This window comes from Pelodiscus sinensis, chromosome 1 (genome assembly GCF_052426305.1).
Source record: "Pelodiscus sinensis isolate ZL-2025 chromosome 1, ASM5242630v1, whole genome shotgun sequence".
NCBI lineage: Eukaryota > Metazoa > Chordata > Testudines > Trionychidae > Pelodiscus > Pelodiscus sinensis.
Window position 1 is genome coordinate 335,726,381 of NC_143052.1, and position 23,268 is coordinate 335,749,648.

The 23,268-nt window shown below is 44.1% G+C and overlaps 1 protein-coding gene across 16 annotated transcripts in view; it reads left to right on the top strand.

The window, feature by feature from the left end:
- DLG2 (discs large MAGUK scaffold protein 2) overlaps nt 1-23,268 on the top strand; it is a 1,584,089-nt gene that overhangs the window by 1,554,019 nt on the left and 6,802 nt on the right. For all 16 annotated transcript variants that reach the window (XM_075919430.2, XM_089775764.1, XM_089775765.1 and 13 more), the window contains 4 exons: nt 9,732-9,782; nt 12,388-12,489; nt 14,447-14,619; nt 16,899-17,008. In XM_075919430.2, coding sequence (XP_075775545.1) covers nt 9,732-9,782; nt 12,388-12,489; nt 14,447-14,619; nt 16,899-17,008 — 436 coding nt within the window. The remainder of the gene's footprint in view (nt 1-9,731; nt 9,783-12,387; nt 12,490-14,446; nt 14,620-16,898; nt 17,009-23,268) is intronic.

Here is a 23,268-nt window from a genome sequence, read left to right on the forward strand (position 1 = left end):
TTATTTGAGCAAATGGTTTGAAATGCAAATTCCTAACCGTATTTCAGGAATGAAACTATAAAAGAGAAATGGCATCTTTTATGCAGCTAATGAGCATGAGTTTTGTTAATTTGAATGCTTTCTGAGAAATGAAACCAATCCTGACTTTGGGAAGGTTTGTGAAAATCTAGATGTCTTGGGTACTAATTGGTAATTTAATCTCAGCAGGGGTGGCTCCACTTTATCACAGTATTTCTCGATGACTCTTTTAAAAGGAAAACTGCTCCACAAGAGTCACATTCACAAAAACAGTTTCACTTCTGCAGTTGTAATTTGCACCAATACTTCAGTACCTGCATTTGAGTTGCAAATAAAGAAATCAAATGCAAGTTCTCTGATTTGAAGATGCACTTCATTTTCTTGGTGTCAATTTCATAAATGCAGCTTGCACCTTCAGAAAGATAGGACAGGCCTACAGCCTTTGGAAACTTTAACTTGAATCCCAAAGATTCCTTCATAATTGAGCTCATGATCACACAATTTTAGCCATGGAGAAGGACCGCTATACTGTGCCAAAGTCCCATTGAGTAATGGGCATGGAGTCCATTTGTATGAATCAGATTGTGGGATCAAGACCTTAATGGGGATCATTTGTATCACATCACTCCCCCATGTGTATGAATGATACTGAAATATTCAGGGAACATAAAATGTTTTCCAGAAAATGATGGAAAAAGCACTAACTAATTCAAATGTGGCATGATTGTATGTGAAAAAGATAACAAAAAATCTGGGTTACTTTCCAAATCTCTGATTGCATCAAGCCATTTGCTTTGCATATGCAGTTCACCAATCACAGAGCACTATCTTGGGTTAAGAACCTGTATATGTTATGTTAACCATTGGCTTCATACTGTGTAGTGACTGGTGTTGATATAGTGTATAGCCGTCAGTTACTGTTAATAAACACTGCTTTGTTTCAGCCAAGTACATTTTTTACTCCATTCAGAAATGGAAGACTAGTTTTTATTCTCTTATTGTAAAAATGATTTCTTGGAAAGCAGTTGCCAGAACTACAAGAAAACTGTAGGCACATTGAAACTGCAGAAAATTCTCAATAATCCTGCTTAATATTTGTTGTGTCCTCTGTTGGGGGAAAGATTGATGGTCTTGCAATCAGTGCGCAAGGCTGAGTCCAGATTCTTTTCCTACTTCTTTCTTAGATTCTGTATGACCTTGGGCAAGTACAATAGGGCTTAATTTTCTAAGATGTGTATGAATGGCTTATCATTCACACAGGCACTGCTGAAATTTTTACCTGTAGCATAAACTATGAAATTTTCAGTCCTATGGGGACACTCCTCGCTGCCTACTAACTTTTTTTAAGTGAAAGGAAAAAACTAAAAGCTGATTGAGGGGAAAAGCAAATTTCGAGCATACAAAAGATCTCATACAATGAATAATTCAGTTCTTGTTCTTCCCTGCAGAGTCAGGTTAGCTGGGGGACTCAGCCCCATCGCTAGAACTTGGCATTAGCTGCATTTGGAGCCAGCTATGTTCCAAACAAGCTCCTCAACAGGATTGCCATTGTGATTTAGATAGGAAGCCAGAGGTTTGGGTGATCAGAGAAGATGTGCAAGTTACTTTACTAGTACGTAGTGAGATAGGTGCTTATATAACTGGCTGTAAACTGCCAGCTGGTAAAATGTATAGAAAACTGAGAGATTAAGGAAACTGTGAGATTTAGAAAAAGAAGGGAGTGGCAAGTGTATGGGTGGGAGGAGTGAAGTCCTGCAAGATTTTCACATTTTTCCCGATCAGACAGGACAGATCATCCCCACAATCTGAGTAAGATGTTCTGCATTTTTCTAGTAGGATTCTGGCTACTGTTTCCAGATGTTCTTACTTTTGTTTCTCATGATAGATAATGAGTAAAAAGGCACTGTTCATTGCTAGTGTTATTACCTGGTCACTCTCAGAACCATTCCAAATCATCTATGCAATTGTGAAAGTTTGGCAATGAAGTCTTCTCAGTGTTGTTTAGGTGGAACTTGTTAGAGAGATTAATAGAGGTGGTCAAAAATGATGTTTGTTTCTATGGAAAATTAGAATACAAACTATTTCAGTTTTCAGCAAAAGTATGTCATTTGTTAGGGTATGTCTACACTACCCCGCTAGTTCGAACTAGCGGGGTAATGTATGCATACCGCACTTGCTAATGAAGCCCGGGATTTGAATTTCCCGGGCTTCATTAGCATAAGCGGGGAGCCGCCATTTTTAAATCCCCGCTGCTTCGAACCCCGTGCAGCGCGGCTACACGGGGCTCGAACTAGGTAGTTCGGACTAGGTTCCTATTCCGAACTACCGTTACTCCTCGTGAAACGAGGTTACCGGTAGTTCGGAATAGGCACCCTAATCCGAACTACCTAGTTCGAGCCCCGTGTAGCCGCACTGCACGGGGTTCGAAGCAGCGGGGATTTAAAAATGGCGGCTCCCCGCTTATGCTAATGAAGCCCGGGAAATTCAAATCCCGGGCTTCATTTGCAAGTGCGGTATGCATACATTACCCTCCTAGTTCGAACTAGGAGGGTAGTGTAGACATACCCTTAGTGTTTGGTTTCTCTGACAACAAAATTAAAAATGTCCGTGGAAAGCAGGTACATTTCACATAGAAAACTTCATTTAAGCAAAAACCCAATTTTCTGTCAAAAAACAGCGTGAAATGGAAAAATTTTGATCAGCCTTGCAATTAACTTGTTCCATAGAGAGAATATTAACTCTTTTGCAAAAGCTTATATAACATAACTAGAAATCTAATAAAAAGGTGTGAGAACCAATTGTCCTCAGTTACTTATTAATCCCATTGACTTAACATTTGAGAGTAGAATTGGGTCCACTTTACAAAATAAAAGCAACTTCTGCTCTGTAATATGGCATATAAGTCCTGGTCTAGAAGCAAGTTATTATTGTAATTAGTGTCCATCCAGCTATTTTTGAGTTATTTAATCAAACATTTCAACATTACATGTGTTTCTCAGGAAAGCTATTGGTCAAACTCTGTTGATTGTTTTCAAACCAAGTTTAGAGGAAATCATTTCACATGTGGATTAATCTTTTTGTTTTGAAATGGCTGTGAATTTAATACTTTTTGCTCACAATTCAATAGCTTTTTACAGCAGCCATCAAGTATTGCATGTGTTTTACTAAATCTATTTAACCTAATTGCATAATTGCACTAATTAACTAGAGAGGCAATACTTGACTAAAACTTGGGGAGGAGGGAGAAAAGGAAGCATTTATGCACATGAGAAAGATCATTAAGGACCATAGTTTACCCTTTTTATGTAACCTGGGCTGCAATTAACATTATGAGACTTCTTTACATAGAAAAAGCTTAAAGTAGTCTTCTTTAGTTATCGGGTGAGCCTAATTGTTAAGGATAATACCATTTAGATTGATACCAACGCACACAGAGGGCAACTATAATGTTATCACCAGCACGTTGTGCTTTGTATTGCTATGGAAGACTTCTTTATGAATCTGATCAAGAACTACATAGAGTTTACATATGTGTAATAGTCACAGATTACTTGTCAATCCTACATTAATTCTCAGATAGCTGTGGATATGAGTATATGGATCATACTTGATCCCTAATCCCAACTTTTTTGTAACGGCTACAATAGAAAAATGTCATCATCTGAATACAAGCAGTATACCATTATGTAAATACAGACACCATAGAAAGATATTTTTGTTGGAAGTCGATAGTGCCTTCCTGGAGCAGACCTTATAAAGGGTACATCTACACAGCCGCGTTATTTCAGAAATAAAAATGAGCATATCTACACTGCAAGCCATTATTTCAAAATAATGTCAATGTAAGTGAGAGAATGGTCCCGCTATTGTGGGGAACTTTCCTGGCTTCTATACCACCCCGGTGAAATGGACCAGCGAAAGGATCTGAGTCCCCGCTCCCACTTCTTTTACCCAAAGGCCTCCCTGAAGGCTCCCCTCCCACTCTCCTGAGTAGCAGAGTCCTCGAAATCCCAACAAGGTTGGGCCCAGGTTTTCTGGGGCTTAATCCCCAACCTTGTAGTCACTTAGGGCAGAGGTTAGGGTGTCCCTACTCTGGAGTGCTCTCTTCACACTGGATGCTTTCTTGACCCACTGATCATTACATACAGTTTAAAGTGAATACAATTTATTAAACAGCAACTGGTTAAAAAAGAAAAGAATAAGGAAAAAATGAGAAAGGTTAAAAGAGAACACATAATCCCACTCTGTAGCATTGGGACATCACAAATAGCAGTTTGCAGAGTGTAAGGACAGTTCACAGTCTGTCTGTTCCTTATAGGTCCCAGGGCTCTTTCTCAGGCCCTGGCTGTGCTGCAGGGGAGCTGCAGGTTGAACATGCTTGCTCTGGCAGTGACCACATGACTTCAGGCTCTAGGTGGCAGGACCTCTCTCCCAGTTGGAGTTACAATCCCTCTCCAAGTCTGGCTTGCAGGGCCTCTTGGCTGGTGGTGTCTCCCTGCTCAGATCCTCTTTTCCCCCCATTGCTGGTTCCAGCTCCAGACTATGCTGCTTTGACAGCCTCCAGCTCCTTGCGTTGCTTCTCTGACCCCTGTGGCTCTGGTCACTGCAGGGCTACTTCTCACTATGTCACTGCACAGCTACTTCTCACAACAGCTTGCTCTCCTTCCTGCTCTTCTTAGCTCTCTCCCCCTTTCAGAGACCCAGAAAATCCCAGCTCACACCAAGGACGGGACCTGGCCTCCTAATTCCCTCATTGGTCTGTCCAAGCTGTCAATCTGGCCGACCTGGAGTTTTGGCCTCTTCCCATTGTTGCTGGGGACAGTTAGTCTGAGGGCACTGATTTATCATGGACCCTTCCCCTTTTGGTACTGGGAGCTGGCCAACCAAAACCTCCCACTGAGTTTTAGTAAGGGGCTATAAGTCCCTTACATCGAGTTGGAGGACTTCTTACTCTGACTCCTGTAACCCTCATTTCACAAGGAGTAAGGGCAGTCAAAGGAAGAGTGCTCTTCCTTTGACTTCCTGATATGTGTAGAGCGCCAAAAGCCGAAATAAGCTATTTCAACTTAAGCTAAGCCATTGACGTAGCTCAAGTTCTGTAGCTTAATTTGACTTTTGCCCCGCTGTGTAGACATGCCCATATAAAACAAGACTATGAATTAAAAGGCTATCGTGGAGATATCATAAACCATGTGAGTATAACACAAGTGATCTGTATAGTTACTAAAATGCACCAGGACTCCATAACTGTCCTTCTCTGGTTTTGGATCTAACTTGGAACCAAAACGACAGGGACAGGTTCAAAAATTAGAAAGGGTGCAAATGATAAATTCCAGTTTTAGCCCATCTCTGTGTATTTTACAGATGTCGTAATAAAATTGTAAGTGGGGGGCACTTTTGATTAACATTAACATTCACTAAGATTTTTAAGCTAAATTACATTTTAATTGTCTGCTTAATACTACTTAATTATTATGTAATGAATATAGTCTGCCTTCTTGTTATTGGATTCCTTTAGAGCCCTCCCATGCACAGTCCATTAAAACAGTGGTTGTGGTTCTCAACCTTTACTATACTGTGACCCCAAGTTACACCAGAAAAGAGAGTGGATGGTGGCAGCTCCTTGAAATCCATTTGTGTTCTCCTTGGGAGCTGCACCGAGTTACTCTGCACTTATCTTTTAGTCTTAATGGATGAAATTCACCTCACACACTCCTTAAAACAAGTTGCACATCCCTAAACCAGGACTCTCTTATCTGGCAACATCCATAGTCCAACAAGACCATGGATGTTCCTGGATAATAGAGCCCCGAGGCAGGAAGGCCAGCAGCTGAAAACCCTATGCAGGTGATGTTGGTTGTAGCAAGGCCAGGGCCTCGACAGCCTGGCAGCAGTAGTGGGACCACAGTAGCAGGGCAGGGCAACCTGGCTGGGGCCACAGCAACCTAGCTGGGGCATGGAAGCCCATGTATGCTGGCCTGGCAGCGGGACTGGAGCCATGGCAGTTTGGCTGGCAGCAAGGCCAGGCTGTGGCAGACCAGCAGGGAAAGCCTGTCTGTGTCCATGGCAACCCAGCTGGGGCTAGGGCAGCTCAGTCAGGGTATGTCTACACTACAAAGTTAATTCGAACTAACAGACGTTAGTTTGAATTAACTTTGATAGGCGCTACACTAGCGCTCCGCTAGTTCGAACTTAATTCGAACTAGCGGAGCGCTTAGTTTGAACTAGGTAAACCTCATTCTACGAGGACTTAGCCTAGTTAGAACTTACTAGTTCGAATTAAGGGGTGTGTAGCCCCTTAATTTGAACTAGTGGGAGGCTAGCCCTCCCCAGCTTTCCCTGGTGGCCACTCTGGCCAACACCAGGGAAACTTGTATGCCCCCCTCCCGGCCCTGGACCCCTTAAAGGGGCACGGGCTGGCTACGGTGCCCGTGCCAGGTGCAAGCCTGCCAGCACCCAGCCAGCAGATCCTGCACCTGGCACGGATCGAGCCAGCCACCCGATGCCCCCCAGCCCTCCCCCTCTTCCCGGGACCAGGCTGGCGGCTCCTGGGAGCTTGCCCGGGACCGCAAGAGGCGGGCACCCGCCTGGGTTAGTGCGGACATCGTGGACCTCGTCCACGATCTCCGCACTAGGCACAGGAAAGTGGCCGGCTTGGGCAGGAGAGCTGCCAGCCTGGCCACCCAGGAGGAGGTGTGCATAAAAATCAAGGGGGTCCACTGAGACCCCCGACCCTGAGCCCTGAGCTTAGAATGGCCGTCCTGGGTCAGACCAAAGGTCCATCTAGCCCAGTAGCCTGTCTGCCGACAGCAGCCAACCCTAGTGACCTTGGAGGGGATGGACCGAAGACAGTGACCAAGCCATTTGTCTCGTGCCATCCCTCTCCAGCCTTCCACAAACCTTGGGCAGGGACACCACTCCTATCCCCTGGCTAATAGCACTCCATAGACCCAACCTCCATGACTTGATCTCACGTCCCTTTAAACTCTGTTCCAGTTCTAGCCTTCACAGCCTCCTGCAGCAAGGAGTTCCACAGGTTGACTCTTTGCTTTGTGAAGAACAACTTTCTGTTACTAGTTTGAAGCCTGCTACCCATTCCTTTCCTTTGGTGCCCTCTAGTCCTTCTATTATGGGAACTAATGAAGAACTTTTCTGTATGCACCCTCTCCACCCAACTCCTGCTTTTAGAGACCTCTATCCTGTCCCCCCTCCATCTCCGCTTTTCTAAGCTGAAAAGTCCCAGTCTCTGTAGCCTCTCTTCATATAGGACCTGTTCCCAACCCCTGATCATTGTAGTTGCCCTCCCCTCTCCCACCCTCTCTCTTCCCCTCTCCCACCTCCTTTTCCCAGTCTCCCCCAATTTTGTTCAATAAAGACAGATTCCATTTTTGAACACAATTGTCCTTTATTTTGTACATCAAGAAAAGGGACTAGGGAAGGGTAAGTGGAAGGAGGTGAGGGACGAATGGGGCACGAGCCCCCGATGGGGAGGACTGGGCTGGCTCTGCGGGCTTCTGGGGGTGGAAGCTCTCCTGCAGCCCCCCAATTGCCCCCTCTCCCCAGATGGCAGCCTGCGGCAAGTGCAGCCAGGCTGATGGCCGAGTGCTGTGATGTGCCCAGTGTGGGCACTCCGGGCACTCCAAGCCAGGACTGCTTTGCAAGCGGGGCACCCCTAAGAACTGTCTGTCCGGGGTGGGGGTCGGGTCCCTTTAAGCACAGCCCTCGGCTAGCCTGAGACAGCATCTCCATGCTCTAAGTCCTCCTCTGATGCCCTGCCGGCACAGCTTCCGGCCATCCTTAAGCCCGGTTCAGGGTCCACTTAATGTGGACATGCTAGTTCGAATTAGCAAAACGCTAATTCGAACTAGTTTTTAGTTCTAGACGCGTTAGTTCGAATTACCTTAGTTCAAATTAACTAATTCGAACTAAGTTAGTTCGAACTAACTCTGTAGTGTAGACATACCCAATCTCTTTAGCCTCTCTTCATATGGGACCTCTTCCAAACCTCTAATCATTTTAGTTGCCCTCCCCTCTCCCAGCCTCTCTCTTCCCCTCTCCCACCTCCTTTTCCCAGTCTCCCCCTGTTTTGCTCAATAAAGAGAGATTCTATTTTTGACCACACGTTTTTTTATTTTGTACATCAGGAAGGGGGGCTAGGGAAGGGTAAGTGGAAGGAGGTGAGGGAGGAATGGGGTAAGAGCCCCCGATGGGGAGGACTGGGCTGGCTCTGCGGGCTTCTGGGGGTGGAAGCTCTCCTGCAGCCCCCCAATTTCCCCCTCTCCCCAGATGGCAGCCTGCGGCAAGTGCAGCCGGTCTGATGGCCGAGTGCTGTGATGTGCCCAGTGTGGGCACTCAGGGCACTCCAAGCCAGGACTGCTTTGCAAGTGGGGCACCCCTGAGAACTGTTTGTCCGGGGTTGGGGTCGGGACCCTTTAAGCACAGCCCTCGGCTAGCCTGAGGCAGCAGCTCCATGCTCTAAGTCCTCATCTGATGCCCTGCCAGCACTGCTTCTGGCTATCCTTAACCCCGGTTCAGGGTCCACTTAATGTGGACATGCTAGTTTGAATTAGCAAAACGCTAATTCGAACTAGTTTTTTAATCTGGATCCGTTAGTTCGAATTAGCTTAGTTCAAATTAACTAATTCGAACTAAGTTAGTTTGAATTAGTGCTGTAGTGTAGACATACCCTCAGAGATGACTTCCCCTCCGAGTTGTGGATGCTCAACACCTCCCTCCTTCCCCCCCACCTCAGATCCCACCTTCACTCTAACCCTTCCCCAACACCCTGCTCCTGCTTTGCCTCTTCCCGCTCCAGCTCTGCTCCTATCTGCCCCCACTCCACTCCCTTACCCTGCCCTGCTTCTTCCCCGCCTCCTCCTGAGTGTGCCCCATCCCTGATGCTCCCCCTTCCTCCCAGAGCTTCCTGAATACCATGAAGCATCTGTGGGAGGAGTTGGTAGGCCTGGGGAGGGAAGCAGAAGAGGGGAGCTTGGCTGTTGGTGGGTGCTCTGCACCCAGTAATTTTTCCCTGTGGTGACTCAAGCCCTGGAACACCCACAATGTAGGCACCTATGATGTAGGAGTGATTGAACCAACATGCCAAGTGTCCCAAGTGATGACACCATGTTAGCATTACCAGCCACAGTTTAGTCTGTGACCAAAGCTAGTCATATTTACCCAAATATATCAACACGTGGTGTGAGTTTTTTGTGCTGCTTCTCTCCAAGTTGCAAGAAAAAACTGTCAGCCTAGAGGAATAGCTATTAGCCAGCTTTGTGCTCTCCTAATTGATGTGGCTCTAGAGTAAATAAGCCAGCACTGGAGCATATCCTGCAGCAGCATAAAAGGAGAAAGGACATTTTTCCAGTGGTATTTAAGGAGGCTTCTTAATAAGCTGCCATGTAAAATTTTACCTGTAAAATTCCTGCCTTGTTCCTATGACCAGCCATTGATAATTAATCTATAAAAGAAGCTTCATTGCCATAGCAACAACCCGGATGTATATTGAAAAAGCACAGGTCCTGCATTGACAAAATAAGCAAATGCTGGGAAAAGCTGCCCTGAAATTGCAAGGTTACTTTGGAGTGGTTCCGGTTACAGCAGTGCAGGAGAGGATTACCCTTATCTGACTTCTCTATAGAGCAGTTCATAAATCTGTAATATGTGAAGTGGTGCTTGTCAACTTTCATTTATTTTCTTTCTTCTCTTATCAGGGGGACAGGAAGACTGCATCCTATCTTATGAACCTGTCACAAGACAGGAAAGTAAGTTCTACCTGCTGTTCTTTTATTATTGTTATTAGTGATCATGCCAAGGGACTAGTTGAGAAGTGGGCCCTGTTGGAGCAGCACTGTTCAAATATAGAATAAGAGACTGTCCCTGCCCCAAAGACCATACACATCTGAATAAACAAGCCAGAGAGAGTGCTGAGAAAGGAATACAGTAGGGAGAGTGAACAGTGTGATGGCAGCAGGTGTCATGTTAGTGACTGGATTTTAATAATTTGTTGGTGGTTTTCCTTAAATCCTTTTGGTGGGTTTTGTTGGGAGGGGATTAGCTAGATGGACTGATAAAGGAGCAGGGTGGGATCTGGAGACCATGAGTGAGAAGGCAGGAAGGGCTGGGGTTGGTGCTCAGTCAGCACAGGGAAGAGACTGTTCAGAATACAACCTGCAAGAAGCAAACAGATGACTTCATTGGTGCCCTTCAGTCCCTGCTTCAGCTGCTTTCTAGAGCCCCACTGCTGGTTTGTCTCCAGCTAGCTCCTCCCTGCAGTTTCTCCCCCAGAGTCTACATGGCCTGCTGCCAAAACAACAATGTTAGGTGAGGGGACAATCATAAGGGGCCTACCACCTTGTGGAGCCTCCCCCTACACTATTCTGGGCCCAGGGGTGGCTTCTACCAATAAATCCATTTAAGCTTTGTCTACATTACAGATTCATTTGGTGTAATTTACATCATTTAGAGGGGTAAATAATCCATAACTCTGAGTGACATAAATTATACAGACCTAAGTGCCAGTGTGGACAGGTTATGTCAGCAGGAGAGCTTCTCCCTTCGACATAGCTCCCAACTCTCATGGAGGCAGGGGTTATTAATCTGACAGGAGAGCACAGTCCCCTTGGCTTAGAGCATCTTCACCAGAAGTGCTACCGAGTACAGCTCCAGCTGCTGTGGTGTGCACATCACTATTGAATGTGATATTGTTTGTGGATCTTCTCAGCTTCTCCACAAAGCTGAGAGTGCTCTTCCCCTCACAGTATAAGCCTCTCCCCAGAGCAGGTTATCCTGCACAATGCCAGGCTGTAAGTACTCTGCTGTGATTTATCAAACCAGAGAGCTAAAGCTTTGTCTGTATGGTACATCTGCACAGCATATGCCTTATGGTGGCATGCAGAGAACATACACCTCCGGTATCCCAAAAGCTCTGTAGTTTAGACGTACCCTGAGGCTCCAGCAGAGGAGGAGCAGTGGGAAAAGTCCCTGACAGCTGCACACCACTGGAGCGTCTCCCAGATGCCTTCTCTCAGCCAGAATCTTTCACTGCCATAAGTAGTTATACTCCATGGTGTGGACAGAGCCTGCTTTTCACTGCAGCATGCAGCTACACATACATTATGTACTACTGCTAACGTTTAGATGTAACCCGTACACCTGCTGGGTGTGGTTCACTGTCCCATGTCGTGGCACTTAGACACCTTACAGAGAGAGAAAGAATGACTGTGCTCTAGAGCCTTAACTGAAAGGCATCTGACACTAGGCTCCAGGAATCCCAGGTTCAGTTCTGCCTGTAGACACTACATAGACAAGGCCTAATATTGGTGCAACCTGGTTGATTTCACTGGGAATGTGTGTAACTGAGAGGAGAATTTAGCTAATAGTCTTCTTCCCATTTCTCATGACATTGTTCATCTGATAGCATCTAGGAGCCACTTTGTCAAAGACCCTTATTGGATACCATTATTGGACCTACCCAAGTGAGTTATAAAATCAAAAACACATATTCCTGCTCATCCAGAAATATAATTTATGCTATCATGTGCCAAAAGTGTCCGTCTGCTATGTACATTGGACAAACATCTCAGACACTTCGCCAAAGGATCAATGACCACAAAACAGATATTAGACAGGATCACAAAGAAAAAACAGTTTCTTGCCATTTCAACCAGAAAGGACATTTTCTCAACAACTTGATTACCTGCATCCTGCTTCAAAGACCTTTTAAGACTACACTTGAAAGAGAATCCTCTGAACTGTCATTCATGCTTAAATTGGACACTTTACACCTAAGCTTAAACAAAGACATCAATTATCTTACCCATTACAAAGATAGCTTCCCCAATTATCACCTCTAATATCATTAGCTCACAGACATTTACCTTCCCCTTCCCCATCCCCCTTCTGTTCTGAAATTTGATTTGTCCTTTTCATATGTGTTCATTTTTTTAATTGTATCCTTTGGTATATATGGTGACAATTTTCTTCCACTATTTGATCTGAGGAAGTTGGTCTGGCCCATGAAAGCTCATCACCTAATAAACCATCTTGTTAGTCTTTACAGTGCTACATAGTCCTGTTTTTTGTCAAAGACAGTGATTATGTGCCCTTAGCCTATGAGTAGAGCACACTGCAAATGTCAATTCCAAGAGCTCTGGAATTGTGCCTTGAGTACAAAATAGTGCCTCTCTCATGTGTGTCCAAAATAGATTAATTATTGTAAAGACACATCTAAAATTTTCTACAACTTCAATCTACACCTATGAGCAGTAAATTAGTTTTGGTAAGACATTGTAACTATTTGGTGTTTCTGTCAGAATAAAGAAAAGTTATAGTCTTCATCTGAATATTGTTTTTCTTTCTGTTGTTCAGTTAATTACACCAGACCTGTTATTATTTTGGGTCCTATAAAAGATCGGCTCAATGATGATTTGATATCTGAATTCCCTGATAAGTTTGGGTCATGTGTGCCACGTGAGTACCTTTTCTACTTCCTCCTCAGTTCTGTAATAGTAATGTTCTTTGATGTCATGCATACAATGCAGAAGCAGCATCAATATTTATTTTATGTAACTGTGTTTCTCAAAAGCAAGTAAAACTCCTAGCCTTGGTCCAGCTGAGATGCACTGTTTTGTGGTGCTGTGCATGAAATAGAATTTCTGTCCCCTGGGAAATTTCACTTTTCTGAAAAGAAAGCCATTCCAAATGGGAAACGAAAAGTCAGAAATGCAAAATTTCCCAGCAAACAAAATGTTGGTAAAACTCCATTTTGGAAGTCCCAACTTCCTTGGCTCCCCAGTTGACAAGCTGGTCAGAAAACCAAGCAGCTCACCCACTCATGGGCCAGCCACCCAGGAAGCCAGGTTGCTGAGCATCCTGCCCATGAGCAGCCCAGCGACTCAGCCAGAAAGCTGAGTCAGGTAATCTACCAACCATGCAAGCAGCCCAGACTGCAAACCAGGTGGGAAACCAGCTTCTAGCTCCATTATAGCCCAGGAAGCTGGGGAGCCAAGCACTTTGCCCACTTACCACTCAGACAGCCTGGAAGTCGCCTATGGAGCCTGAGAGTCCTAGTTTTGTGCTTGATGGAAGCTGGAAGCCTGGGTTCCCCCCACACCCTGCCAGATGAGATGCCAAGGATTTGGGGACCTCTGGGAGCCCTAGAACCCACCAGACAGGCTCCCTAGAAGCTGTGACTCCTAAGCCCTTCACTAGGGGAACTGCTGCAGAGTTCAGGAGCCTGGAAACTCTTTGAAAATGGATTAAGCTAAACAGGAAAAAGGTAATTTTATACTGGAATAAAAGTGCCTACACATGGACTCATTCAGGAGTAGTTATTGCACTTTAAATTCATGTCATACATTAATCTGAATTAAGGGTACGTCTTGACTACAGGCTTTTGTCGACAGAAGTTTTGTCGACAGATACTGTCAACAAAACTTCTGTCGACAAAGAGCATCTAGACTACATCTAGTTCTGTCAACAAAGCAAGCCGCTTTGTCAACATGACAGTGTAGATGCAATAACACCTTCTGTCGACAGAACTCTGTTGACAAAAGGCATTATTCCTTGTAGAATGAGGTTTACAGCCGTCGACAAAACTGCTGAGTTCTGTCGATGTTATGTCGACAGAACTCAGCGGCAGTGTAGACGCAGGTATAGTTTTGTCAACAAAAGTCCACTTTTGTCGACAAAACCCTGTAGTTTAGACACACCCTAACAGTGAGGTGTAGACAAGCCCTAAGTATCTGTGGTTGTGTTTAAGAGGGCTTTGCCTCCCTCCTTGGTCAATTTGTGTATGTCTAGGCTACATGCCTCTGTCGTCAGAGGCATGTAAATTAAATTACCCGACATAGTCAATGAAGCCAGATCGATCGACAAGGGAAGCCTTTGTCGACTGCTCCTGTAAACCTCATTTCACGAGGTATAAGGGAGATGTCGACAAAGGTTTCTCTTGTTGACCGATCCGCATCTTGACGTGCACGTTGTACTGACGATCAGCTAAGCCGGCACAGTGTGGCGGCCATTTTTATTTTAATGAAGCTGGGGATATTTAAATCCCGGCTTCACTGACTATGTTGGGTAGTCTAATTTACATGCCTCTGTCACCAGAGGCATGTAGTCTAGACATACCCTTTTATGAGCAAACATATTTAATTTGGAAATTGGATGCATTTTCTGGTCATTCAGCCTTTCTCTCCTTGATCTCACTCTGCCCTAGGATGTGGGTCTTATCACAAGATAAGGGGGATATTTTAACGGGAGCCCTTTATTTAAATGCTGGAAGTACTTATGTGCTTGCACTTGCTTATATGTGATCTGAATTTGGCCAGGAGTGGCCTCTATTGAACGTACTCTTACGAAGTATGTGATTTGTGAGAAAAGTGCCTACAAACATCCTAATTTTCTCATCTTTTGTTGGTCTGTGCAGATACCACAAGACCGAAGCGTGACTATGAAGTGGATGGGAGAGATTATCATTTTGTCACTTCGAGGGAACAAATGGAAAAAGATATCCAAGAGCACAAATTTATAGAAGCCGGGCAGTACAATGATAATTTATATGGGACTAGTGTGCAGTCTGTGAGATTCGTAGCAGAACGGGTAGGTTGCACCCATTTTGACTGCCCTTGCAACGCAGTCTGTTTTGTACCAAAGCAACCTTTAGACATGATCCATGTGGAAATATACCAAATCTCTTCAAAATAGTTTCCTCATCATTATGGCTATTTAAGGTTGCAAACAAGTTGTGGTTTATTTTTTGTTTAAAAGTTGCAGCCGTGGATTTGCTAAAGTAGTGGTCACGCCAAAATTGCAATGCTGCTCCACATGCATCTCACCCCACCAAGCCCCCAAATTCCCCAGGAGAGAGTTGCCATTGCAGGCAGAAGTTTATCAACTAGGCACCTTCACCACAGTGGTGGCAGAAGCATAGACTCTTCCTCTCCTTGCACTGCAGTGCCCAGGCTGCTGATGCCTCATTTGAGCAGAGGGATGGCTAGGCCAAATTTGAGTAAGTGGCATTGCAACCTGGTGTCCTTTTAAGCCAGGCTGGTGCCCTTCTTAGTGAGAAGCCCAGGCACGTGCAGCCAGCTGCAGAGTGGTGGTCCTTGCGCGGCAGCAGCAGCTAAAGGATCACGATACTGAAATTTGCAGAAATTATAAAAAGTTGCAGTGTCTGCTAAAAGTTGCTGTTATGGCAACAAAATCCAGGTTTTTTTACAGCCTTCTGGATATTAGAAACACTCTGAAAATAAACAAAGGGGGCCAGTCCAGCTAGCACTGGATTTGAGAGAATAAGGAGGAAACTGAACAAGGAAGAGAAAAGAGAGCTAAAAATGTAATGAATAAATTGACCGGCAATTATAACCTAAGTTTGCCCCCACTGAAGTCACTTGCAGACTCTCATTGGTTGTAGATTCTGCTCTCTCTTTTTACACTGATGTGAAATTACTCTGGATATACATCAAGGTGTGACCATGATCAGATTTGCCCACAACATGATTAAGATGAGAGGTTAAAATTAAGAGCAGGAAACACATTTCTCGCTTGTCCAGGGTCTAGTAGTACATGGGTTATTTCATGGAAGGGATAATAGTAAACTAGTGTTATTTATTTTAAACATCCTCTCTTTTTTTCCTCTTTGGGAGAAAAACAGCTAGCCCCAATCCATCTCTTCCAAGGCCAAACTGTTAGATACCATCAGGATACGCTCTCCTTTTGTTTTAAAGGAACAAAGTTTATTCTGGATAAGCTCAGAGTTAAAATGAGATGGAAAGGGACAGTTTTTGTTCTCCTAAAGATACACAAAACCATTTCTAGTACATAGTGAGGTACACATATGCCGGTATTCTTGACATAAGGTGACATTCTTCTCTGCAAAGTTTAATTTCATGACATCCCTATCACTTTAACACCTAGATGCAACAGAATATAATTACATTCAGTCTAGATGCCCATGAGTACTATTTGAATTCCTGCCGTGCCTAATGCATGTGAAGTGATTCATAACATCGTTTGAAGGTGTGGAATTCTCTGCACTGTCCTTGACCACTGCCTTTTGAGCAGCCTTCAGACCAGTTAGCATGTCTGGAGTTCTTTGTATTCCAGATGTGGTGTCACGCATCTAAGAACACAATAACATTTTAGTAATATGGATAGCAAAACACTCTTCCAACCTTTTAGCCAACATACATCTCCGTGGTCAGAGGTGCTAATATTTTTCTGACCTTGGTGAAAGGGTGTTGTTTTAGCAGAAGACTAATTCTCAAGTTCTAATTCCCATCTCTAATGCAAACTCCTTCTATGACCCTGGCCAAGTCATTTATCCTTTGTGTTTTGGTTTCTTTACTTGTAAAGTGAGAATAATGCACGCCTACTTCATAGCTTTATGAACATTAGTAATTATAGCCTTACAGACACGCCTGTGAGGTAGGTACTATTATCCCCATTTTACAGATGTGAAAAATGAGCCACTAAGAAGTTTATGTGACATGTCCAAAGTCACACAGGAAGTGTGTATCAGAGCCAGAAACTGCCCTCCACCAAATCTCTTCACTTTCTGCTCTGTATTTCAAGTGCAAGAGTGTGCTGTTTTACCTGAAAACAAGAGCACTCCACATGCCTTTAAATCCATCCTAGTTGATCTTCCAAAACTGAAAAAGTTTTCTTCCACATCTCCAGTTTATCTCTTATATTGGCACCAGAGCAAAAAAAATATTGTGCAAGTAAACAGCTGAGTTAGTACCCTGGAGTCTAGCCTCCTCTTGCTGAGTTAGTAATGTTTGTTTTCTGGAACACTGCATTTTAGACTGTCTTCCTTTCTTTTGGACAACTTGCAATAAACACTGCAGAAATAAACACATCCTATCTGTTTCCAACAGGGCAAACACTGTATACTTGATGTATCAGGAAATGCTATTAAACGGTTACAAGCTGCACAACTGTATCCTATTGCTATCTTCATTAAACCTAAATCATTGGAGCCACTGATGTAAGTATATAACTCCCTAGACTGTTTTGGACTTCTTTTCAGAAGGCACATTGCCAGCATTTTGCCTCTTCTTCAAAGTCAGGAAAACCAAGCAAATCAAGGAAATCTAGAATATTGAAGACTTGATTTTAATTTACACAATACATAACCAGTCAGTTACTTAGTTGTTTGAGAATGGAAGTTAGACAACCATCACTCACAGCTTGATTTTGGGGGAAGTGACTTAATGCTCTGTGTTTTCCACATCTGTACAATGTTTTCCTATTTGTTTAACACTGACACGGCATCTGGTGCTTTAAAATACACAAAAATAAAGATGGTCCCTGCTCTGATGATCATACAGTCTACCAAAAAGACTGTACAAGATTTAACACAGTGGGAAAAACAGACATGAAGCTTGATTTGTTTGGGAAAAGAATATCTACCCAGAATAGGGAGAGCTCAGTGGATGAGGAGCACTATATTTATGCAGAACATTGTGACTGTTATCCTACTATTAAAGAGAAGTAATATTAAATCCTGTCAAGTTAGTGGCAGTTTCTTTCAGGTTATGTATCAGCTATTTTTTTACTTTCATTAGATTAAAAAAGCTTTTGCCCAAATCTCATCAGTGCTGACAATACTACAGGGACACACAATGTGAAATCCATTATTTTTTGCTTCATGAATAAGAGCCTTTTATAGATCTTTGAATGTCTTATTTTAGAAATGCTTTGCAGAAAAAGCTTTTAACTAGAACTTCAAGATTTTGTGGGACAGCAGCATCTAGGATCCTTGTAATGTGGTTGAGATGAGTAAGTTATTCAAACAGAAAAAGACTAAAACATTTCTAAGAAGAATAGGAAATGTATAGAATTCAAACACTCTAGATTACTTACAAATTCCATGCTCTCCCCTGCAGCCAACACATGGGAAGTCATCTCAATAACGTGTGTCTTCCTAAAGAACGGTTAGTTTTCAATATGAATAAAAATCTCTTAACATATTTAATAGAATTCTTTTTGAGGTCAATATCAAGAGAATAATGGCACAACACTGAGGTGATTAGCCAGGAAAGTTACCCATGTCGCTGAACTGTACCCTAGTGAAATGACTAGGTCTTTGGGTTTTTCTACAAGGGGACAGGGAAGTTAAGTGATTCAACTAAAGATGTGAAGTAAATGTGCAGGAGTTAAAGCATAAGGTTAAATTTTCCATCAGATGTTTTCCCTCTGAATAAAGTGGGCTTAGTCTTCCAAGGAAGATTGTATTAGAAGGAACTGACTGCTTTACTCCTGAATGAGAGCAATTCAGGGGTTTAAACCATTTAGGGGTTAAAGATGCTTTAACTTTAGTTGCTGCACCTTAACTTTCCTGAGTGTTACCATGAAGACATGACTTTAGTAATCTAGGATTTCTAATGACAGAATACAGCTAAGTGCTTATCTACACACACAAATTGCACCCCTTTAACTATTCCAGCATAATTACATCACACATATACCCCTTACTGCAGATGCAGTTATACCAGTATTAAACAACCATATATCAGTACAGAAAGAATAAAGATAAGGCACCTTCATACAAGTGTTTCTATGTCCTCATTATTCATTGTAGGGGTATAATGATTTCAGTACAAAATTACATCCCTTGCCAAAATAATTGTATCATTACAATACACAGTGCATAAATCAGACATAAGATTTAAATAGACTTAGCCAATACTCCCTGTAATGCAAACATGTTCCAGGTCAATACAGTAACTGCCATCATGCATAGATAGAAATGTCTACCTGTGGGTATCTACATCTGCAGTTAGACATTTCTATCTGTGCAGGGCTCTAATAATAACCAAACAAACTCTCCACCTGACAAAAAATTGCAAACAAGAACAAACACAAAGACAAAAAACATAGAGATGACTTGTAGCGAAGATCATTAATTCACGATAAAGGACCCAATTCTCATTGACTCTAAGGCCTTGTCTACACTTATCTGGAGATCAGCACTGTAGGGATCAATCTCCCAGGGGTCAATTTAGTGGGTCAAGTAAATACCCACTAAATCGACCTCCCATCGATTTCTGTATTCCAATGGATCGAGACGAGTCAGAGGAGTCAATGGGAGAGTTTCTCCTCTAACCCTCCCTCCTCCCCCAGTGGAGATGCTGCTGTAACTTAAACTACGGTACATCAAATTCAGCTATGCTGTTCATGTAGCTGGAGCTGCGTACCTGAGTTTGATTTTGCCCACAAGTATAGAATTGGCCTAAGACTCCTTTAAGACCCTTTTAGATAGTGCCAGAGTGAAGAAAAGTGAGTATAAATTAAAGTCCCTATAACACTACTAGTACAGGTTGAATCTCTCTAGTCCAGCACCCTCAGGATCTGGGTGCCGAACCAAAGAATAAGCCAAAGCACAAGAGGTCAGTGTTGTCTAGCAGCATTACCAACACTTCCACTGCTTACTGTGTTATGACAAGACATTTAGGGGTCAATTAGAGCCAGATAACAGCACAGAACACTGAGAGCCAGGACTGGTGGCTATAAACACACTTTATGGGACCACAGGAAACTTGGCCACACCCATGATAAGTAGACATCCAACTAACTAAAATCATGCCAGACCACAGATGTTGCCAGATCAGAGGGTATGTCTACACTACCCTCCTAGTTCGAACTAGGAGGGTAATGTAGGCATACCGCACTTGCAAATGAAGCCCGGGATTTGAATTTCCTGGGCTTCATTTGCATAAGCGGGGAGCCGCCATTTTTAAATCCCCGCTGGTTCGAACCCCGTGCAGCGCGGCTACACGGGGCTCAAACTAGGTAGTTCGGACTAGGATTCCTATTCCGAACTACCGGTACACCTCGTTTCACGAGGAGTAACGGTAGTTCGGAGTAGGAACCTAGTCCGAACTACCTAGTTCGAGCCCCGTGTAGCCGCGCTGCACGGGGTTCGAACCAGCGGGGATTTAAAAATGGCGGCTCCCCGCCTATGCAAATGAAGCCCGGGAAATTCAAATCCCGGGCTTCATTTGCAAGTGCGGTATGCCTACATTACCCCGCTAGTTCGAACTAGCGGGGTAGTGTAGACATACCCAGAGATTGCCAGACTAAAGAGGTTCATCTCTACAGTAACAAGGCCTTAACACAAGTGAAAGTCCTGCCTGATGTCTGTGGTAGATTGCAATCCTTCATTGAATGGCAATATTATCATTGAGGAGGCAGGTTTACATGTACTAATTCCAAGCCTATTAATATAACCCACAAATGACTGACATAATGTTTTCAGATAAACCTTCTCTATTCTGTACTCTCTAAATCTACTCTCTGAAGTGATGTAACTGGATTAAGGCTGTACTGAGTAATGTATTTTACAAAAGTTGTTACAAACACTGTGTGGCTGCTGAAGCAACATTCATACTTTCAGTTATACAGACAGCCAACTTAAGGGACATTTATAGAAATAGATTTTGGTAGCTGTAACCACATATATACAACATTTTCCAGCAGGCCGATTTCTGTCCCTGATGGAAGAAACTAAGGGATAAGTCAAGTGTAGCAAACACATGCTCTCATGCACTCACAGATCCTTCTTTATGCATCATCATGCACATAATTTCCTACATTCATCACATGTCATGCCATATACAGTCCATTACCACATAGTCACATGGTTTCAGTACAGAACTTTAAATGAGGTTTATATGGAATACAGAAGACTTCCTTTTTAATATGGTGTGATCTTGCTTCCCTATATTGCCTTGACAAAGTTACCTGCTCTTCTGAAAAATAAATAACCATGTTATAGAAAAGGAAAAGCAAATAGATCTGAATTTATTATTAAGACTTAGGGAATCTGCTGTACACAAGGCACTAAATCAACACAGACATCGGTGGCATGATGAGAGAGGGTGGCGGGGGGCAGTTGCCCCTGGGTGCCACACTACGGGTGGCGCCAATTTAGTCCCCCTCTTCTTCCCCCTGTCATACCTCGGCTTGCCTGCTCCTCCTCCACCCGCCGCCTCCAACTGGAGCCTCCTCCCCGCTTCTCCACCCCCCAGCCCAACCCTCCTCAGGTTAGTGCATGCGAGAGCCCGGCCCCAAACTGGAGGGGGCGGGGGAAGACATGGTACAAGCTCCCCCCACTTCTCCCAGGGTCGAGCTCAGCTGTGCACCAGGTGCAGGGCCCCACAACATGGCAGCGGTGGAAATTATTCCTTTGCCCCCGGGTGCATAACACCCTCGCTAGGCCTCTGACAGACATTGTTCTTTCTGAGCCATAATACACAATATTAATAGTGGTACATGTACAGAAAATTATTTTTCTTACAGTAATTAAATGGTGTCCCAGTGGCTGCTCCAACAAATAATAAAGCTAGTGCTATATAAGGATTTTACTGGTACTCAGTACAGTAAACTTCCGATAATCCGGCACTTTTAGGACCCAGGTGGTGCCGGATTATCAGATTTGCTGGACTATCGGAAGAGGGAACTATGAGGGGTCTGGGGTGGGGGGGATGCCACCCAAGACCCCTCATAGCCCCCCCCCCTTCCGATAGTCCGGCTCTGCCCCAGGCATCCCTGATTCAGCCGCTGCTGGTCAGTTTCAGCAGCGGCTGAATCGGGGACGCCTGCAGCAGAACAGCTGGAGTGCTGCCGGGTTGGTCCAGTAGCGCCGACCGTTGGCGCGGCGAGACCAACCCAGCAGCACCCCAGCTGCTCTTGGGGATGCCTGGGACAGCCGCTGGTCAGTTTCAGCAGCGGCTGAATCGGGGACAGCTGGGGGGCTGCCGGGTTGGTCCCGCAGCCCCGAGGGGCAGCGCTATGGGACCAACCCGGCAGCGCCCCAGCTGCTCTGCCCCCGGCTTCTCCGATTCAGACGCTGGTCAGTTTTAGCAGCGACTGAATCGGGGAAGCTGGGGGCAGAGCAGCTCCAATGGTCTGGCTGCCCGGAGCACTTCCGGGTTCCTGATGGTGCCGGACCATCAGATGCCAGACCATTGGAGTTTTACTGTATATTTATGTTCTACATTTCACATTACAAAGTGTACTACAGAAGCTGTGCATTTAATTACAAAAAACAGGAACATAAAACACTATTGGTGTGGAACATTGTCAAATTATCTTTTCTATTAGAAACATCCAGTTTTGTTTCTCATGACTGGTGCTAATTTTGACTTTCCACTTCAATGCATGTTAACATAGGAGGTTTTTTTGCATTACATTTCCTTGGTTTTAATTTTTGAAGCAGAGGGGAGGAAAGAAGTTGGCTGGACTTAGTACCAGATGGTCCTTACTTTTTGCGTAAGTGGGCTGTGGCGAAGAGGGAAGGTGTGGGGGCCAGGGAAAAGAGTAATCCTTGCATATTCAGAGGCACATGGGACGCAAATCAGGCTCACAATTTTAGAGAGCGATTGTGTCTTCCAGAGGCAAAATCCTTTGCCAAGCTCTGCTAGGATGGTGCATCTCCACAATGCACCCAAAGAACAGAAACTTGGAGCATTTAACTGTTACCAGTCAGGTCTTTACACGTAATCCCTGCTGTTGGGGGTGGGCTAGAGATTTTTCTGTTAAACTGCTACATTTTCATGGCGGTACCTTTACTATGAAAAAAGGGATGGTTATTTGCTCTTCTTTGCAGGGAGTCTGTAAATCCAAAGATGTCTGGGGTTTTCCTTGTTTAGCCTCATGATTTTTCTCTTGTTAATGTTAGGTATCTGTGTCTGCCTAAGATCTGTATACACACCCTCTCTCTTTCTTTCTCTTATATTAATGCATGTGTGTGTACACATACACAGTGGAGCCTACTTAATCTGAACTACATTCTCTGAAGTTCTGCCCATTGGGAAATTCTGAAATTAATGTGCAAATTGAAATTCCAGTTACAACAAAACTAGTGATGGTGGGAATGCAACTGCACAAAGATCCCAGTACATATACTAGATGTACAGTACTTCAATGGGAGTTTTGCCCAGGATCCACACCCTCTAAAAGCTTACAATTCACACAGTGTACACCCTCTTCTATCCCTCTGAAAGCCTCTCATGGCTTTAAGGGACAGGGGCCCCCATTCAGCAGTCTCTCCTGTACTCATATTGCTGCTATAACCTCACCTTCACTCTGCCACTGGCTACTAGTGTTCCCGGCATGCACTAGGGTGAGACTTAGTCACCTTCTCTTGCATTTCCATGCTGTCTAACTGCAGAAGGTTTAGCTGTCCTTCATGCATAAATTATGAGGCCCGAAGGAACCATGAGATGATCGTTTAGTCAGACC